This window comes from Microcebus murinus, chromosome 14 (assembly GCF_040939455.1).
Source record: "Microcebus murinus isolate Inina chromosome 14, M.murinus_Inina_mat1.0, whole genome shotgun sequence".
Classification (NCBI taxonomy): domain Eukaryota; kingdom Metazoa; phylum Chordata; class Mammalia; order Primates; family Cheirogaleidae; genus Microcebus; species Microcebus murinus.
In genome coordinates, this window is record NC_134117.1 from 77,729,472 (window position 1) to 77,750,608 (window position 21,137).

The 21,137-nt window shown below is 46.2% G+C and overlaps 1 protein-coding gene across 8 annotated transcripts in view; it reads right to left on the reverse strand.

The window, feature by feature from the left end:
* LOC105860094 (WD repeat- and FYVE domain-containing protein 4) overlaps positions 1 to 21,137 on the reverse strand; it is a 305,642-nt gene that overhangs the window by 227,202 nt on the left and 57,303 nt on the right. For all 8 annotated transcript variants that reach the window (XR_012922921.1, XM_076010311.1, XM_012744548.3 and 5 more), the window contains exons 8-12: positions 20,418 to 20,575; positions 18,895 to 19,347; positions 16,520 to 16,624; positions 14,748 to 14,938; positions 7,190 to 7,770 (exon numbers count right to left, since the gene is read on the reverse strand). Coding sequence is in view for 7 of the 8 variants with exons in the window: in XM_076010311.1 (XP_075866426.1) it covers positions 7,190 to 7,770; positions 14,748 to 14,938; positions 16,520 to 16,624; positions 18,895 to 19,347; positions 20,418 to 20,575 (1,488 nt within the window). In the remaining variant the exon portion in view is untranslated. The remainder of the gene's footprint in view (positions 1 to 7,189; positions 7,771 to 14,747; positions 14,939 to 16,519; positions 16,625 to 18,894; positions 19,348 to 20,417; positions 20,576 to 21,137) is intronic.

The following is a 21,137-nucleotide window of genomic DNA, read 5'->3' on the forward strand; positions in this document are numbered from 1 at the left end:
CAGAGAGGATGCTGCTCTGATCCTGGTATTTGTCCTACTTAAACACGGAAGTCAGGCTGTCCCTTATCTGATCAGTACCTAAATTCAAGGGGCAGGATTGATACTCTATCTCCTGTAACTAAGGCCTGTGGATTCTGAGTGGTTCATTAGAAAATTAAAAGAAATATGGTCCCATTTGTGCACTCCACACTGATTACACTAGACACTGCACAGTGGCTATATTGCCTTGGAGACGCCAGGCATGAGAGCCCCAGACCGTCTGCCTTGCACCCTTCTTGCCTTCCCTCTTGTCCTTGCCCACCCCTCCATTCACCCATGCACATATTCCATTCCACCCCTCATGAGGTCCTTGAAGTAGACCTTCTGCAGAGCCAATCCTTGCTCCCACAGCCCTGACCCCTCCAGGACAGAAGAAAGAAGTTCAAGCACCACCTTGTTTCCAGAGAGGTAAGAAGCCAAGGACTGAGAGATGTACCATGGCTTTATTATCAGATAGGGAAAAAGTAACTAAAGTGGCTGATGTCCTCCTGGTGGCATCAGTTTTAACATGTGTCCTGGTTTCAGATATGCCAGCGTGTGAAAATGTGCACCAAAGAAATAGGAACCCTGGTGGTCACACAGTTAATAATCGACTTTCATTGTGACAAGTTCTGAGGGTGCTGAGAAAATGTGAGACGCTGGGACCTACACAGGGTGGGGATAGGGAATACAGAGGAAGTTTCTTAGAGGAAGTGACATCTGAGCAGAGATCTGAAGCTTAAGAAGCAATTTTCCAGGCAGAGTGAAGACAGGAAGGGTATCCCAGGCAGAGGAAAGGGTGTGTGAAGTCTGAGTCAGGAACATGGCAACAAGGTGCCAGGTGAGGCTGGGAGCAATGACACCATGGAAACGTGAGCCCCTCAGGCCTGTGTGACCCACACTCCCAATGTCCAGCTGACCCTGGAAGCCACATTAAGGCACAGAGGCTCCCAACTAGGAATAACAGAGTCACATCTGTGCCTTCCAAAAACCAATGTGGCCTTCGTGCAGACTGTTCAGGATCTGCACTGCCCCTGGCGGTCTGGCCTAGCCATCGAACTCACAACTACCTATAACAAACTTAAGCTGTGGATATAACTCATATCCACAAGGGGACATTGTTTCAACAGGAATGATTAGAATGACACTGCCAGATGACCAGCAGCAGAGGAAGACGAGGAACCGTTTAGGGGCTCTGGCCTGCAGAACACCCACTGAAACTTCATGGCCTTGTGTACTCTGCATTCCTGTTGAAATGGTGTCTGTCCCCTTAGGGCTATGAGCCATAGCCAGAACTCAAGGTAAAGGTCATTGGGGTTTCTTCATCTGCTGACATCAGGAATAAAAGTCAGTCCATGAGCCCTGCCAGGGCAGGGAAAGGTCACATGCTAAGGCAGGAATCAAGAAGGAGCAGACACACGCTGCTTTGGAAGGGGGTCCTCTCTGGGCTATAGAAAGACCCAGCTGTAAAGAATGATCCTTGCAACCCACAGCCCCCTCTCACCACAGCCCTGCCCAGAGACTGTCCTGGTGCCACGTGGCCTGCAGAAGGAAACTGAAATGGCCTCGTGCATGGAGTGTGCAAGGCCTGCCAAGTCTGACCCTGCCACCGCCCCACCTTCATCTCCAGACCTGCACTGTGGATGGGCTGCTGAGAGGCACATTGTCCATCCCAGGTAACGGCACCCAGAAAACACCAGGGAGGTCAGCATGTGACTGATGACAACCGCAGATGCCATTTACTGAACTCCTCTGCACAGCTGTGTGCATGCGGTGTGTGCATGTAAAGTGTATTTGCAGTGTGTATATGTGTGTGTGGTGTGTGTGCGTGGTATGTGTGGTGTATGTGCATGTATGTATATGTGGTGCGTGTTCAGTGTGTGGGGGTGTGTAGTATGTATATGTAGTGTGGTATGTGCATGCAGTGTGTTGTGTGTGTGTTGTGTGTGTGGTGTGTGTGTGGTGTGTATGTGGTGTGTGGTATGTGGCATGTGGGGTATGTGTCTAATGAATGTGAGTGTGTGAATATTTTATAGAGATGACATATTATGTATTTTGGAAATCTCAGTATGTTTTGGGGATTATATAATATATAACTTCTATTTTGTGAAATATATTACTTAAATCATAGCAGTTATATAGATTAAGTAAACTGAAGAAAAGTCCGTTGTGTGTGGCACACGCATGTTCAGTTGATGGCAGCTGTGATCATTCTCACTGCCACCATTATCATCTTCAATTCTCACCTCGCAACAGCTCTCAATGTAGATACTATTATTATCTCTGCCTTCAAATCAGGAAGCTGAAGTTAGAGAAACAAGGCAGCAGGCCCAAAGAACACAGCCACTAAGGCACAGAGTGGCTAGTCTGCCTCCATGGCCCACAGCCTCTCCTCCTCCTCCCTAGAGACCGGGCCCACTTAGCAGGAGGCAGGGCTGAGCAAAGCCACCTGCCCAAGGGGAAGCAGGTGTCAGTGGTGGGGCAGAGGTGGGTTCCCTGCCTCCGATTCCCAGCCCACTGCCCTGCCCTTTACCACACAGATTGTCTGGAGAGTTTGGGGTTTCACTTCCTATTCTCTAACCATTAGGGAAGGTCAAGGGTCATATATCTCTTTTAGTGAGAAAAAATGCCCTATTTATGAAATATGACTCAATAAATTAAAAAAATTACTCATTACAAAACCAGGATGGCATTTGACACTGGAGTTGTCATTAAAGAATCAGGGGTGATGCAATCTATAGGTTAGAGCTTGAACTTCAAACTGCAGGCTATCAAGTTAAACATTTGGCAAGCCATCATTATTATTGTAGGAGTATTGTTTTTCCAAGAAAAGGCTGGAAGAACACACACACACACACACACACACACATGTTCATGCACACACACAGAGACACATACACAGACACATGTACACAGGCCTTGGAGATAGACCTGGGTTCAAATTCTGGCTTTATCACTTACTAAATATGTGACCTTTGTCCATGTTACTTACCCTTTCTTAGCCTTGATTTCCTCATTGATAAAATTTCATGATTTGGGAGGAAGTATATAAAAAATGAACATTTAGTGCACAGAAACATTCAACAAATGACTATTGCTTTCATCACTCAATATGACTAAATGTCTTCTACTGCTAACAAATACTAGCCTGCCCTTTGAGAGCTGGTAGAGTAAGTAGAACAAGTTTCCATTAGGAAATTTCAAAGTAAACTGCATGTTGTCAAGGTGGCCAAGACAAAGAGCTCCTCAGAGTATTCCCCTGGAATATAGAAATCATGAAACTCAGAGAATGAATTCTTCCCAAGACAAAGCAAAAAGAGCAGAGCCCAGGACCTGGCCAAGGCCTGGCTCACACAGGGCAGCTGCAGCCTCATGAGGCACCCATGTCTGCAGATCCGCAGGATGGCCAGACTGAGGATGATTTACATGCAGCCCAGGAAGAAGAAATTCCTGGAGAACGACTCACCATCAAAAATCATGGACCACACAAGGAACCTTCAGCAATAGCCACAGAAACAACAGACTTCAAAATCAGACTCTCAAAAGATACAAGAAAAAATAATTATGATTCATATATTTGAAGAAATAAGAAAAGACAAATATGGACAAGGAAAGGGGCTATTAAATCATTGGGTTGATTTGATAAAGAACGAAATACTAAATCTAGAAATATATGATACTGTCACTGAAATTTTGAAAACAAAACTGAAATGCCTAGATTAAACATTAGACACAGCTAATAGGAGGTTCAATTAGTTGGAAGAGAGATGAAAGAAATTGTGCAGAACAGCATACAGAGAGACAAAGAAATGAAAAATGTAGACAAGAACTCAAGAGACACAGAGGATAGAAACACATGTGTAAAGCACACATTTAATTGTCTCAGTTCCAAAAGGGCATAATAGAAAAAAAATGGAGAGGAGTTAGTAATTAAAGAGAATATCCAAAACTGATGAAAGACACCAATTATTAGATTCTGGAATACCAATGGACATGGAGCAGAATAAATTTTAAAAATAATACACATCAAGATATATGATGGTAAAACTACAGAACAAGAATGATAAAAATCTTAAAAACAGCCAGAGAAAAATAACAAATTACCTTCAAAAGAAGAGCAATAAGAACTAATTTCTTAATGGCAATGATGGAAACCAAAAGATAGAGGAGACCCTTTATTTGCTGTGAGAAAATAACTGTCAACCAATAAATGTATGCCCAGCAAAACTTTTGGCAATTGGGGATGAATAAAGGCATTTTTGGAAATAAAAACAAGAGGGTTTACCACAAACAGACCCTCGCTAAAATCTAACAATATCCCATAGATAGGTAAAAATAATCCCAGGTAGAAGAGTGTAGATGCAAGAAAGAATGATGAGCACAAATATTGAAAGTATGTAGATAAATCTAAATAAATGTTTTATAAAACAATAATAAATGTCTTGTTTGGTGGGTTTACTAACATAAGATAAAATTAAAATATTGGAATATAATAATGTATAAGTTAGGAAAGAATAATAATATATAAGTTATAAGATCTTGATGTATTAATTAGAAGAAAGATAAATATACATTTAAACATTATGAAGATGCCTGTTAAATTATTCTAGGGTAACTACTATAGTACTAATCAGAAAGAGTATAAGTTTCAAACTAGTAGGTAGAAAAAATAAGTTTTAAAAAATTCAAATAATTTTTAAAAAGACAAGATAAAAATTTTAAAAAAGAGAAAAGGGGTATAAATATAAAATGCAAAGTAGAAATCATCCCAAATATATTAAGGAATTAGAAAAATGTAAAAAAAAACCTATATTTTCCAGTTAAATTACAAAAAAATACCACACTAGATTTTTTTTTAAGTAAAGCAAAATAAACATAGCTGTATATTGTTTACAAGAGAAACACCTAAAACATACAGATGGGACACAGAAAGATTAAAACAAAGAATGATGAAAAATCCCAGGCACACACTAACCAAAAGAAACCTGATATGGTCCTATCGTTATCAGACAAACTTGGTATTAAGGCAAAATGCACTACTAGAGATAAAAAGGTTATCATATAATGATAAAAATTTAGACTCTATAAAATTATAAAAATTATAAATATGAATGATTCTTAGAGCCTCAAATATATGTAAGTTCAAAATTAACAGAAATCGACATACACACTATTATAGTGAGCGATTTTTAATGTACCTGTCTTAACTCGTATGTCAAGCAAATTTTAAAAATTTAATGATAGGGGAAATTTGAATGAAACAATTGACAGATTCCATCCAATGGATATAAACAGAACACTGAATCTAACGATCAGAGAATATGCCTTCTTTCCAAGCACACGTGGACATTATGAAAACGTGCCACACCAAGGCCAAGAAGTCAACCTCAACTAACGTCAAAGAATGGAGGAAACCACACCACCCCCTCCCTCGCCACGGTGGAGTGAGAAGTCAGTAACAAAAAGGCGACTAGAAACACTCTGTAGCATTGGAAAAAATTCAAACAACATTCAGGAGTCAACTATAAATTACAAAGGAAATTAGAAAAATATTTAGCACTTAATAATATTGAAAAGAAAACTTGTGGATTACAGAGAAATTTATATTCAAAAAGAAACCATCCAAGTTAAGAAAAAGAATACCAGAATAAGCCTGAAGATAGAAGAAAATTATAAGAACAAGAAATAATAAAACAAAAAATGTCAGTAGGAGAAAGAGGAAAGTCAAAAGTTGGTTTCCAGGACATGCTAAAGAGTAACCCCTGGCAGTGCGCTGAGGGGCAAGGGGGACGCTGGACTCGCGGGCGTGGGGACGGAAGCCGTGGTGGCCGGGCGCGGGAACGGGAGGCTGCAAGCCGCTGTCTGCAGCAAGCTGAAACCTACGTGAAATGGGAAAATAAGCGTGAAAGACAACTAACTTGTCAAGAAACATTAAAGAATAAATAGAAACTTATTCCCATAAGAATAAATCTTCTCATAAGAAAACTCTAGGCTCACAGCGTTTTAGCGGCACATTCTGTCACATAGCTGAGTGACAGAAATAAACACTCTTTACATAAACTCTTCCAGAGCATAGCAGAGGAACACTGTGCAACTCATGCCATGAGGCTAGCACAAATTTGATAGGAAAAATTAGTCAAGAAAGGAGTATAAAAGGCCAAACTCTCTCATAAACATAGATGCAAAAATCCTTTTTAAAAATTAGCAAATCGAACTCAGCAATAAATATATCATGAACAAGTTGGTTTGTGCAGAAATGCAAGATTAGGAAATCAGTCAATCAGAGTAACCTACGAAGCAAAAAAATCATATGATTATCTCAGTATAATCACCTCTCACCACCGTCCCCCACACTGCAGTCGGGGACATGTGGGCACTCTTGGGATAAAACTGCACAGTGTCTTTCAGAAGGATAATCATTGCAATACTAATTGGTATTCTGTCATTGATCCCTTAGAAGACTGAAAAAGACACCAACTATTGCTGCTGTTGTGTTCTTGCATTTCCCTCCCACTCCGTGGGGGTGGGACGGGTGGTCCTTTGTGCTCGTCTCTAGTGGAATTCTGTGTCACAGAAATGAACGAAAAGGCTGTTTACAAAAGTCTGAGCCGTGGGAGGGTGTGGCCAGTGGATGCAGAGAAGCCCTTGTCTCTCGGGGGGAGTGGAAGCAGCAAGAAAGAACAGGAAGAGCCCTGTGATTGGGATGGACACTGTGACTCGTGTCCTGCAAATTGAAGGACCTCAACCCGCCCCTGGCAGCGCCCTGGGGCCGAGAGCAGACCTCAGAAGGCAAAGGCTGCCGGCACACCCAGGGAGGCCGGCCCAGGCACCATGGCTCCTTGCCGCAGTAAAGACCCCAAAGGAGAAAGTGGGTACATCAGCGGACTCCCAGCCCGGGTCTCCAGGCATTGTGAGCCTCCCTGGCTCCTACATGACTCAACAGAGTCCTCCAACCCTGCACCGACACAGCCTGAATCTTCTTTCAGCTCTCAGGGTAGTGGAGCGTGGAGTCAGCAATAGTGTGATTTGAAGAAGAGAGCCTTATGACATTTCTGCACAGCCAGTCTGTCGCTTAGCCTTCCCACCTACTGCACACGTGCAGGATGTTCGGGTAAGAAACAGGAGACAGAGATACACATCAGCAGAAGAAGGCAAGAAAGCTCTGCTTTACCTCTCCTCCAAATCTGGCCACTGCTTGCAGTCGCCTCGGGGGTCACTGCCAGCTTCTCCCTTCCGGGTATCCACAATTGGCTCCTGCATGGCCCTCAGGGACTCCTTCAGGTCGCCGCGCAGGTGGAGCGTGCCGCTGGCCATGCTGTCCAGAAAGCCGAGGACCTGGAGGCAGCTCTGCACCCTGGGCGGGAGGGAGCTGCTGCAGGAGAAGGCCGCGCTCAGCAAATCAGCAAAGGGCCTGGCCTTGGTGTCAGCCCCGGAGTGCAGAGCGGCTCCCTCTTCCTCAGAGGCCCCAAAACAGCCCAGCAGGCACAGGTCCTCGGCCAGCTTCTCAAAGAGCCCATTCCTCCTGAAGAAGTCGCCGTTGACAGGGTCCAGGTGCAGTGCGGCAGACACGGCACAAAGAGTGTGCAGCACCAGCTCCAGGGTCTGGCCGGGGGTCACGGCCCCCCACGCCTGCAGCGGGGGCTCCTGGAGAGAGCCTTCCAGGTCGGAGAGCAGGGACAGCAGCCCATTGAACCCGCTGCAGACTCTGAAAGCAGCACGGCCCTTGGGAGTCTCCAGGATCCGGAGCAGAGACTGAAACACCAAGCAGATCAACGGTGAGCAGTCGCGAGGCAGCCCAACACTGCGCTCAGGCGCGTAGCTGCCAAGGCAGCCCCGCGCTCGCCCCTCCGCGCTCGCCCCTCCGCGCTCGCCCCTCCGCGCTGTCGGAACAAGCTACCTGAAGGAAGATTCTGAAACACTGGGACGTACGTAGTGCTCTCGTATGTGTAGGCTCCGGTTGCCCACAGGTGCCTTCTACGCTAATTCATAGGGTTGAGTGGCCTGTCCTGTCTCTGGACCTAAATGCGTCTCCCTCCAGAAAGCTTCCTCTGACCTCCAGCGCAGGCGCTGTCACAGCCCCTTCCCGTTCCCCAGCCAGCACGCCATCGCACCGCACTGCAGTTACTTGAGAATTATCTCAGCTCTCCACCAGACGGAAGCTCCGTGAGACCAGGAGCGGAACCTGGCCTACTCACGGCTGTGGAGCACAGCACGTGCTCAACAAGAATTCGCTACGTGAGTAGAATGACCATCTCTCCGCTGTGCGGGACACCCACAGTGAAATCCTTAGCAGCAGCTTATTATTCTTTATCTCCCTCTCAGCGTAAGCACGGGTACATCTATTAAATGACGAGAAATAGTAAAATGAATCTACCTGAAACATGGTGTAAAAAGATGAGGGTTTCAGGGAAGAGAAGAGAAACCTTCAGTGGAACGCAGCGCCTAGGCGTGACCCACAGCACGGGCGAGCGCAGGGGCGTTGGGCTGCTCACAGCGTGCACGGCAGGCTCCACCACCCTCCAGATCACTGCGAGTTTTGCTGGCCACACAACCTTTATTTCCTTCTAAATTCAAACTTTTATTGAGCATTTAGGCCATGCCATCCATATAGCCCAATGCATGGCATACACAAGGTATTCAATACACATTACAGGAAGGAAGGCGGGAGGGAAGGAGGGAGGGAGGGCCACACTTAAGCGATTCCCATTCTGTGCTAAAGCTTCACACCTAAAAGTGAAGAATGTATGGGCAATTTTGGATAAATATTAAAAGCCTGTAATTTTTGGTATTCACTGATTTATTGATCACATGAGTTGCGTGGGACTCCATCTAAAACTCAGGGCATTTTATGCATGTTTCCCAGACAGTGGCCCTATCTTCATGGGCTCATTAGAAGACTTTGCAGAGAGGTTTGAACTGTTTTATCTTTTCAGACATTTAATGCTTTAGTAAGACAGGGAAAAAGATTGTCTGAGCAGGCACCGTTTGGAGTCAATTCCAGGATGTGTGAGAAAGTTCAAAGAAAAAAGATAAAAGAGAAATTCCCAGTTTGGGGGAAGGATGAAGCTGTAACTTAACTGCATGATTTAGGATGACAAACAATGGCATGGCACATGAAAGTTAGTGGGCAAAGAGAAAACTGGCAGTTCAGGGGGGGAAAAAGAAGGGAAGGGATGAAATTTCGAAACTCTCGTATATACAGAAAGGCAAATAGAAACTTAGTGGAGTTATAGGGTACTGCTAAATATGAAGTCACATACTTTGGAGGGAAAGGTAATTTTCCAGCTACAGCTCTAAAATGCTGACACCCTAACCTAACACTAGTGTTTTTCTGAAACAACACAATGCGTGTTCCCACCGCTCCAATTTTGTTCTCCAATATTCTATGCCGCGACAAGCAGCCCCACGTCAGGGGCAGGAGCATGCAGGCTGAGCCCGGCTGTCTTCACTCACACAGGCCAGGGCTCTTTCACAGATGCAGAGAAACAGCAGCCAGGGGCTGCGTAGAGGTTCCCGCGAAAAGGACTCCAGTAACTAGGAGACCCTGTGAAGGGCCAAAGTCCCCAGTTATGTTCAAAATGGACCAATAATATAAAGTGAGGTAGACGGAGTCACCCTTACCAATACGGGTCGATTGATCTTTTCCCAGTTACAGAGAGAGAAATGCATGGCCTGTGGCGGCTAGATCAATGATGCCCCAGCACAGTTCAGAGGGATGACTGTGGGGAGACTGAATTGTCATTTTACTCTTTGAAGGAAACTCAGCCTCAGGGCCACCCAGGAAAATGGTCAGCTCAGCGTCGTGGCAGAGACTTCAGGGAAAGGGACTTCCCAGACTGCCAGAAAGGGGGAGGAATATTCAGGACTAGGCAATGACACTGCTTTCTCCTCTGCATCAGGATATGGCCTAATTCATTACAAATTTGGCTCAAAATCCAGGAAAGATAGACATTTATAGACATGTCCTTAAAGAGAAGCAGTAGATGGCGAGAGCAGGCTCTTCCAGAATGGCGATGCTCAGTGGTGTGAGCGTGCATGGCCGAGGCGAGGCAAGGCCTTTCTCTGTGCAGACAGTCACCACAGCTCCTGGCCCCACCCTCCGGGACCCTGGGGCCAGGAGAGGCGGAGGCAGTGTTCCTGCGTCTGCGCCTGCCTTGCGTGAGCTACTTGCGCCCGGCAAAATATTATTTCCTCAGCTGAGTTGGAAACCCACTCTGACCTTGAAGTCTGAGTGGTGGGTTTGGTCCCTTCCGCCCAACTGATAACCCAGAGGAAAGGCTGCACACCGGGGTGTGGCACGGCAGACACAGAACCTGACCCGGCCTGGTCATGTGACAAGTTTCAGGAAAAATAAATCAATCAGGAAACCTGAAGCTCTATGATGCCAAACAGTCTACATTCATGTGAGTGACTTCAAGGGCTCGTAAGGCCACTAGGAGATTTGTTTGAGGCGAATGGAAGGAATGAAGCTCTTCTGCTTATCACATAACATGTGACAAAACAGATTCCAAAAAGGGAGAAAGGCAAAAATCCAAAACTAATCAGATTACAGTCATCCGAGTGCTGGATGACCACTAAAATCTCTCTCTCAAGGAACCACCTTCTGAGTGTCCAATTTGATGTCATGTATTACCTAAAAGAAGGCCGTCACTCAAACAGTGTCAAGAGCAGACACTCTAAAAGGAGAAGCAGCACAATGGTCGTCCCCACTGTTCCTCTGTCTCTCAGCAGTCTGTCACCTATGATTCCTAGGTGGTCATTTTCTTTTCCTCCTGTTGGGAGGGGGAGGAGGAAGCAATGGCTGTCCTTAATTGTTGCTTTGTTTGATTTATTAAATTCAGAGTCATTATCTAAAATGGGGGTAATCTCATTAGAACTGAGACGGCGCTATTATTTCTTAGGATGGGGTTAATTTCATATTTGCAGAATCATAAAGTAAAAAGTCCAAAATCCAATTACAAAGGCTTAATTTCATAGCAACTAAAGAGAAACATTTCTATCATAAAAGAAAATAAATACTTTGCTACTTTGGGAAACGATTTGTCAGGAACCAGGGGCCTAGGAGGAGGGTCTCCATTACTGTCATTCAACTTTGCATGATAATGCATCACTCAGGGTTTCCAGTCTGCAGAAGGGAATAAATTCAATCAGCTGAAGTCAAAGTAATCAGGCTAAAGTTGACACATTTCAAGAAAGGTCAGCGTTAAGCACATTTTCTCATCCTTAACTCAGTTACCATGTCATTGTCTCTGAGTTAGTATTCCTTGAGCTTGAATCTACAAAATGGATGTCTGCTGCAAAGCGCTAACTATGTTAGGACTAACAGGATTTATTTCACATTCTATTATTTGTTATTCCTCATAATTTTCCATGTGTCATGCTGGAAGACGGGTGAGGTAATGTGATTAAGCTGAGAGTTGAACAGCTAAATGTATATTAGCAAATCAATCTGAATTTGTGGATAACCCAATCATGGTCCCACAGGCCATGGAGAGGAAATTCATTTGCTTACATTATTCTTTAACTCAGTTATCGTTTACCAGAATTAGGTAGTGAAGTCACACATGCTTCACTGTTGGTATGGACGCACCACTGGATTTTGGAGACACCTGCCTAAGTCGCTCTCCTCTGGCGCGCCGCAGACCTGCCGCAGGGAGGGGCACAGAGATGCCTGGCATGAGCACGCTGTGGAGGTGGAGCGCCTTTGTCAGGTGGGGGCGCTGCCTGCTCCTCTGTTCAGGTCGCCACCCCCCAGCGCGTCCCTTCATCCTACCTCTGACCCACTCTGCAGACAGTGCCTGTGGACAGAGTGTCTCTCAGCTTCTAAAAAGCCTCCCAGAAAGCGCTCCTTTTATATCTTTGTTTCCAAAGTTCCAAGGGGTTCCCAAGATGATTTCGGAACAAATTTGGATTCCACATCAGATTCCAGAAAACATTCCCTACTTGCTCATGTGACTCAATGGCGGATGAGTCCGGAAGAGGCTCTGGGGCCCACCCCTCCCCGCCGCCCTCTGGAGCAGCAGTGAGCTGACAGCCTAGTCCTTGGAGAAGAACGGCAGCTCCTGGGGCCTCCGGCTGCTCGGCAGTGACTTGGCACCCAGGGAAAAGACAGTGCATTGAGTGCCGGCGATGACTTTGTTAAATAAGCTTCCCAAGTGTTCTTCCCTTACGTGCTCTCTTGATAGTGTGATTCTGAAATGATATTGAATCTGTAAAACATCATAATGGCTTTGCATTGCTAATTCTAGAAATGCTGTCCTATTACTCAAGGGCTGGCACTTCAATAAGATGCTTCTGCCCATGGAGCAAAGCAGAGCACTCTTTGCTATACTGGACACAAAAATACTTTCCCTCTCCACAGTAAAAGCAAAAGTTTCCTCTCGGTGGATCTATTTGGCTTCCAATACGAACATGTCAGAAACAATTATTCACCCAGTAGAAAACCAAAGTCTTAACTGCTTTGGACATACCATCCTTGTTCTTACTAGACCATGTCAATCAAGCTGAACACAGACATATGAGGGAAAATGCTCCAAACATGGTGAAGTGCAAAAATCACTTAGTTTTCAGTTGCTGGTCTTAGACTCAAACTCAACTGCACCTTTAGCAGTTGTGTGATTCAACTTCATCAGTGAAGCTCTCTGCAAGTCTCTCTGCCTATAACATTAGAAGATTGGATCACATGAACCTGAGATCCTTCCCAGCTCGAAATTTTCATCAATTCTTGCTTTACATGTCTCTCTCGATCCCCTGACCTCATGTAACGTAAGACCCACGTGTGTTTCGAAAGGCATTGAACTTTCCTTCTGTTTCATACAAAGCACTTGCACTGATTGTTTGGCCCTGTAATCAAATCACTGTTTGGGTTCTTGTCATGTGTGAGATATATGATAATTATGGTCCTGATGTCACCCTTGGATGAACCACTCTTGACGCTGTGGCCATGCCAAGCACCTCAGGCTTAGGCCACCTGATAACAGCTCACACCACTACCTGACATTGGCTCTGCAGAGAAATAAGGTAGGTGAGAGGAACCGAACACCATTCTCTAAATATTAAAAAGGTTTTGCACAGAGATAGTCATAACTAAGTTAGGTTGATGTTTACCTAATTTGGGAAGTAAGAGCAACTTTGTACTTTTTGTAATTCACCAATAATGAGGTGAGGTGTATTAATGAAACGAGAGCATGTGCTTTATATGGAGTGGTGCTGCACATATGCATAGAAAGTCCCAAAGTCACCCCCTGGGGGATGTTTGTGTTTACTTCTGCTCTCCTCTCTTACAGCATAAAGCAAAGAAAAGCGAATTTTTAAACGGCATAACCCTGTGGTCCCTAGTGCCTGGGCTGCAGACCAGCACTAGTCTGTGGCCTGTCAGGAGGCGAGGGAAAGAAGCTTCATCTGTATTTACAACCACTTCCCATCGTTCACATCACAGAAGCACAAGCTCCGTGTCCTGTCGGATCAGGGGCAGCCTTAGAGTCTCATAGGAGCAGGAACCCGACTGTAAACTGTGCCCGTGAGGGATCCAGGTTGTGCTTCTTATAAGACCCTAATGCCTGGTGGCCTGAGGTGGGGCCAAGGCGGTGATGCTGGGGGGAATCAGCAAATACAGATTCTCAGAAAGGTATGACTGTACAATACATGCAATGTGCTTGAATCGTCTCGAAACCAATCGCCTGCCCCCGGTCCATGGAAAATTGTCTTTCATTAAACTGGTCCCTGGTGCCAAAAATGTTGGGTACCACTGTATAAAACCACAGAGACTAAAGGAATGAAAAGAAAGAGCAGCAACAAAACTGAAAGCTGTAAGGTAGAAAAGATGGTAGGGATGACATTTGTTGTATTTTTTTAAACTATTTTAAGTTAATTTGATAATCATTAACAATAATACAAAAACATACACTTCCATTACCCAAACATGACAACCCAACCTTGCTTGTCCCTCTGTACCCACTGTTCCCACACATTTCACTGCCTTTTGCTTCCTTTTCCCAGCTCACAGGTCTCTCCCCTGTGAGCCTTCCCCAACAGGGTGAAGCAGAGTCGGTCTCTCCTACTTCTCTTTCCCACAGCAGCCTGCACTCAGTGTCTCACAGGGATCTACCACGCTGCAATGTAACTATCGCTCGCTTACTATTATCACCAGTCTATACTCTCCCAGATGGCAAGATTCTCTCCCTCCTTCCACTGCATGTCCCAGGCACTCCGCACCAGGCCTGGTAATTCACAGATGCTCAATAAATGCTGGTCAAGTCACCAATGCAGCTGTTTGTTCACCACTGGTTCAGGCTCCACCTCCACAGTCTACAGTGTTGCTGGGAAGTAGCTGCCTATCAGGGACTACACTTCCTGGGACCCTTACTCCCAAGTGAGTTCTACCCAAAGAAAATTGGAGACAGAAGTTAAGGCATGCCAGTTCTACACCTGAATAAGAATACACCGTGCAATTCTCTCTTACCTTACCTGCTGGCTGAGTTAGGCCCAGGTGACAGCTGTCCTTGGATGACAATCCCCAATCATTGATTGGACTGTACATTAGAAAGACATTTCCAATGTGCCAGGCTACTGAGAATGTGGAACTTACCTGTTACAGCACTAACACTACCTCATACAGCGAGCTCCCTACCTATACAATGGCCTGCTGAATAAACACACGTAAGAGCAAATGTGGCAAACTTGGTGACTACCCATGGCAAAGCAAATCGTAAAGGAGGACTTGAAGTCACCTTGAGGAGATCCAGTTTCAGCTGCAGCTCCCCTTGAGTGGACGAGCACAGAGCACCCACAATGATGCTCATGTACTCTTCGGCATTGATGACTGACAGCTGCTCCAAGATGCTGAGCGAGGCCTCCCGATAGCACTCGTGGTCCAGGAAGATCTTGATGAAGGGCACCATTCCGTGGTCTTTCAGGACAACTGGGGAGCAGACAGACAGTATAGGGCTAGAGTGATGGGGGCCTTGAAACCTTCAATCACAAGGAAAGTTTTTTCTTACAATTATCAGAGTTCATTTTACTACATTTTATGTTTTTCTCTTGTCCATTGGTAAGTTTTTTGTAACCTACACCCACTTTTAAAATGAGAAGAGGAAAAAAGAAACTGTGGAGCTGAGAATTAAAAAGAAAAACAGCTTTCTTTTCGAGTGAGAATTTTATTTTTGAAAACAGAAATCTTTTGACTAAGATCTACCCATAGGAGATGAGTTCAAGACAGGAGGAATAAGCTTGAGAGATCTATGGTACAACATGGTGACTATGGTTAATAACAGCATCTTGCATTCTTGGGGGAAAAAAGAAAAGTACCCCTTCTTTTTAGAAACCTAAGTAATATAATAACAAACCTCAACTAGATCTACCTCTCCCTTGATTCCCCTGTAACTCCCTAACCCAGGGCCAATGACAATTCTCTCTCTTCTCTCTGCCAAAATCATATAGAAAGCAAGCCAGAATTTAAGTTAAGAACATATTTCATTTCTAGGTAGTTTCTTGGGGAAAGAATTAAGTAAATCTGGCTGGTGGTATGTTTTTGTTTAACTGTAATCCAAATTATTTCTTCTCCAGGATTAATAGTTGCATTAATCCATGTGGAATAAAAACTAGGACACAACTAGAACCTACAAATGGCTTGATATACATTTGAGCAGACAAGACTTCTTCAGTTGTAGGCCAGGTACCCCATGCACAGAAATCACCTTGAAGGGCTGTTTAAAAGTAGATTCCTGAGCTCTACTTTGACCTACAACTAATTACATACCTGGATGTGAGCTTAGGAATGTGCTTTTTAACCAGCAGCTCCAGGGAATCTTTTGTAGACTAATGTTAGAGACTCTTTCTCTGCTATAATGAAATAACTTTTTACATTTGTTGTAATTAATCTATGAGGGCCTCAGATAAAGATGCCTAAATCACCAAACTTACTGATAGAACTTTGTTGGTATATCTGTTTCATAGTATAAGATACATATGCATATATATTTTATTCACTTTTTTAAATCTAAAAGTCACATGAATTTAGAAAGCTAAAAAGAATTTTGAATGGATGGATCTGCTAAGTCCATCGTGGCTGGGAGTATATCAAATTATGTTTCTTTAAAATAACTAGCTTTCTTTACATGTATTTTACTGTTTGGATATTTAAAAACTCTCTAGTCCGTACAGCAGAATATTAATAGATTGCACTTGAAGGGAAGGGGCTCTGCTTTCTCATAAATTTAGAAAATTTAGAAAATGCTAGATTAAACATTTTGTTTTCTTTTCTTTTCTCGTCAACCTTCTTCAGTAACCTTAGAAGTGAAACGTGTCCACTGAGATTCATATCTACCAGCTTACTAAGATCACTGAACATCAGCCAGCAGTCAACCAAAGGGTTGCTGTTAGCCATTAGCCATAGCATTAGTGTTCATTACCCTTGAATACAGCCTGTGAACACTGACATAAGTAACCAGAAATAGTAATGTGGTACCAAGCGGTGACAAGGCAACGCTGGTACCAGCCTTACCTGCATTCCGAACCGACCCTTTCAGCAGTGTGACCACAGTTCTCAGCATCACACAGGTGAGTTCTTTTTCCAGATCCTGATCACCAGAAGTGGACTCTTTGTTTCCTGCATATTTAAGAAGCAACAAAAACAACAAGAATGTAAATGTACATGGTATGATCCCTAATCTCTGACTTCATTAGCTTTCTATCCTCTTAAGGAGATGTGAATTGGATGCTTCCATTACAAGGGAGTGTGCATCCCAGCTCATAAGACAGACTCTACTACAGCAGAAGCAAGGGTTCTCCAACCCAAACACATCAGAGCCCTGCAGGGCTTGTTGCTAAAATCCAGAGCACCATGCTAGGTCCCATCCCCAGAGTTGCTGACTCAGTGGTTATTAGATGCGGTCTACAATATGCATCTCTGACAAGTTTCCAAGTGATGTTGACAGGACTACCCAAAGGACCACTCTTTGAGAAGCACTGCCCTAGATGATACATGGAGCCCTTTCTCCTTGGTTTCCCTTTAGCCACTTCTGTAGCTTGCCATGTATGTCTGGGAGGGAGGACTGCCAGCTGATGCCTGAGCTGTGGAGAAGCTCAGGAAATCCTGGAGTGAAAGGTGGTCCCACTGGATCCCTGAGGGCAAAACCAAGTCCCTTTGGTTACCACTGAATCCCCAGTGCCAGAAAAGTGTCTGACACAAATTGGAAGCTCAATGCATATTTGAGAAATGAATGAAATGAGTAATTGTAGAGTTTATTAACTAGGTGACAGACTATCTAAGAAACAGCAAGATACATTTAACAACAGAAAGCCCAAAGTAAGACAAGATGCATCAGCTCATTAAAAAGTTCAAATTCTCCTAGGTATGGGATTGAATTAAAAAGCAAATTGGATGTTAGGCTGCTGAATTGCAATATCCAGCTAAGATAACACAGAAACACCAAACAAAAAAAGATGTAAAGCTTCTCAGTTAAATGCCAAGGAAAGCAGGGGAGGCAATATGTTAACTTCATTCATGATGGGATTTAAGGCAGGAAGTTACTGAGCTGTAAAAGGAAGCACATAATAAAACACTGCCAGGGCCCAGCCAAGGCCCAGATGCACAAAACCTCCTGGAGCTCGGCACCGACAGGTCTGATCTTGTTTGCAAACATCCTGGGGAGGGTATGGGTCCTGCTTGGCCTCCAATAGGTGCCTGAGCACTAGCACTGAAACTCTAGGGATAAGGTGACTACATTTCATGAGCAATTGCTGTGTGTGAGGCACAGCAGGGGGTCCGTTTCAGATACTTCCTCATGTGCACGCACAACATGGCTATGATGTAGGTATCACTACCCCCACATTACAGAGGAGGAAACAGGCTCATGGAGGTTAAGCAACTTGCTCAGGACCATTCCGCTTGTAAGAAACATGGCTAGGATTCCAGTGGGAGCTGTGTGACCCACGCCCTCTCCCTCAGCTGCTTCCCCCAGAGAGGCCCAGGAAACAGACAGACCAATGACCTTGGCTTAGACCTGAAGCACAATACAGTGGGAGAAGAAGGAGGAGAGGAGAAAAAGGTGGGGAGAGGTAAGTGGCCAGATTCCTACGTCCCAGTGTCCCTCCTCCGGGCTGATTTCCCAGAGTAGCAGGTGTAGACAGACTGAGGGAAAGACAAGAGGAGCTGGGAAAAGAGTTTTCCACCCACTTGCTATTTGAAAGTCAGTGGAGGTGGGGGTTGCAGCCCGCCATGTGGGGTGTCCCCAGCAGGACAAGTAGCGTGGGAGGGGAGGCAGGGAAAGAGCCCAACCCCTGAGCCACCCTGCACTGTAACAAGAACGGAGTCCGCAGCCCCGTGGGGCGGCAGGGGCCACAGAGCTTGAGACCCCAGCACGTAGAGGCCAAGGCAGGGGAAGGGGCACTGCCGAGGAGCACAGGCAGGCCCCGCAGGAGCAGGGCGCCAGTGCTCGGCGGGAGTACTGGGCCAGGGGCATCCTGGCGACTCTCTCCCGGTGGGAGACCACTGGGCAGTGACCCAAGTGGCCGTGTCCCCGCAGACCCCAGAAGGGCCTCAGATCCCCAGGCCCGTCTGCGCTCCCATGCCTGAGGACCTGTCACACCCTGCGTCTCCCCATCTACACACCCAGGCAATGTCCAGGGCAGGAGATATCTGAAAGCCGAGAATTCACCGGACCTGAGTTAGCAGCAAGTCACCGCCCGCTTGTCTCTTTGTGGGGAAGACTGGGAGGCTGCCAGCTGTCTGTGAAGCCTTGTGTCCCAGTACCTTTCTAGTGACACAAGCATGTCACTTTCTCTGCTACATTTACAAGTGGCCAGGTTGGCACCTGGCTCAGATCTGGCCACGCTGGCCCAGCCCATTGGCCCGCCCCTCCCGACGCCCGGTGGCACCTGACTTCCTCATGATCTTGGCCTGTCTCCGCAGCTGTGCCAGCAGCAAGCCCAGGAGCCCCGAGTCCCGGAAGATGTCATTGAAGAGCGGGTCCCCACCAGCGATACTGAGGATGCTCTGCAGGGCCACAAGAGTGCAGGACGGCTCGGGGCTCTCCTTGATCAGATGCTGCACCTTCCGCAGGATCTCGTGGGGCACGTAGTGCAGCTCGAACACCAGGGCCTCCAGCAGCCGGAAGAAGTGCACTTGCACCAGGGCTGGCTTCAGGGGCACGAGCTCCACAAATTGGGAGATGGGCTGCAGGGTCCACTCCAGTAGGAAGAAGTTTCGAGCGTTCCAGGCCCACAAGGTCCTGATGGCCGACAGGACTTGCGTGCAGAGGACAGAGTCGCTGGATTTGTGGAAGACATTCTGCAGGACCTGGAAGGCCTGAAGATTCTTAACAGTCACCCCTGAAGAGGAAAACAGGAATCACTCTGCAAGCCGTTTCTCCCGTCTGTGTCTGAATTAGGCGCTTTCATTATCATCCGACATGCTATACGAAGTTGCGATTTTCTAGCTCTGTGGGAGCTAGACAACGGCAGAGGAAGGAAAGCTCCCCGCCTCTAGCCCTCTCTGCCTCGGACACTAGAGATGTTTCTGAAACTCCCCTCTGATGCAGTCACTCCCCTAAGCCACATTCATGCCCGTGTGTCTGCTGAAGTCCCATGGGAAAGCCCTTCTTAGCCGGTCCCTGCCTCTGCTCCGCGGCAGGCGGCATTTCTTCAGACGTACTCAGCGGTTTCAGGCCACCGTATCTTCCCCAGACAGGACTTCCGGCCTGTAAACTTCTCCCCTTTTATTTCAACCTACACAACCCACACTTAGCCTTAAAATCCCCTTCACTGAGCCTTCTGCTGGAGGGTTCCTGAGCGTCCCACCTTGGTGTCACGGCTGTCCTGACGTGTTTATCATGCTGGTATCTAGCAAGCTAAGATGCAACGTACACGGCAGACTCTGCGGGGCGTTAGGGAGCAGACACCTGGCCTGCTCATGCCGGCACCTGCATGGGGCAGAGTGGCTGCAGCACGGACAGAATGGGTGCGTCCTAACTGAGCTCATTAACCAATCAACACCTCAACATACTGAGAGTCTCTGACCCTGCACCTGGGTGGCTGTTTCAGGGACATCAGTCCCCATTATGTAAGCAAATGTTATAGAGTAAGTCACACTGGAGTTGGGTGACAGAATTAAGGCCTCTTCCATTAGTTAAGAGAGCCTTTGCCTTTATTAAGCAATGTTTCCTCTAAGTCTCACAGGTAACAAACTCCTTCATTGCACAAAGCTGAGGCTGCTGGAGGCCCTGGTGTTCGAGCTGCACTACTAGCAGCTGGGAAAATCTATATGGGGAGATGTAGGGTCCATAGATAGTCTCCCCAAAAGATATGACAGAATCAGAGTCTACTGCATCATTGACAGGTGCGCAGGGAACCAGGGAAGACCTCACAGCCCCGACTCTGCCAGTCATGCAGAAAGGACCCACCAGAAGCCTCCTGGTAGAACTTGAAGCCTTCAAGCTGAGGGTAAGTGACACTGTCAAACACCTTCAGCTCTGACTTCCCACAGGTCGTCAGCCACACCACCAGCCCAAGGAGCTCCTCCAGGTGTGGGTCCACTTCGCTCTGGGGCAGTCCGTCGTACCTGTGGGGACAGATGAGGCCAGCTCCCTGCACTTCTTGGACAGAGCAATCACCTTTGTTCGTGGTGCTCCTCACAGGGATGCAAGGACGATGCGGGTCTGCAATGCTAGGGAAGCCCCAAGGGTCCCCACCGAGAAGCAGTGCAGCACCAAAAGGCAAGAGGAATGCCCTGGGTAAACACCACTGTTCACAAACCTCAGCCTTGATCAAAGAAGTCAGAAACAGGGAGAAGCTACAGCATCTACTCATAGGAAAATGACAAGTTGTGCCTCGGGCATCAACAGAGCAGGGGCACCTCCAAAATGAGAGATGCAATATTTCAAAAGAGCAACAAAACAGTGTGGGAAATGGCTTTACTGTCTTCCTTGTGCTTATTTTAAGGTTGAGTATTATTTTTGCCTTCTAATGACAGGCAGGTGGCTGTCTTGCTATCGGTACTCCAGCTCGGCCATTTCTGGAGCAAAAGTGCTCGCTGCGCAGCTTCAGTTACGGGGGAAAGGAAAGCCAATGAAACGTGCCTAAATGGGTCTTCCGGACGTCCCCCGGTACAGGCTCCTGTCCCC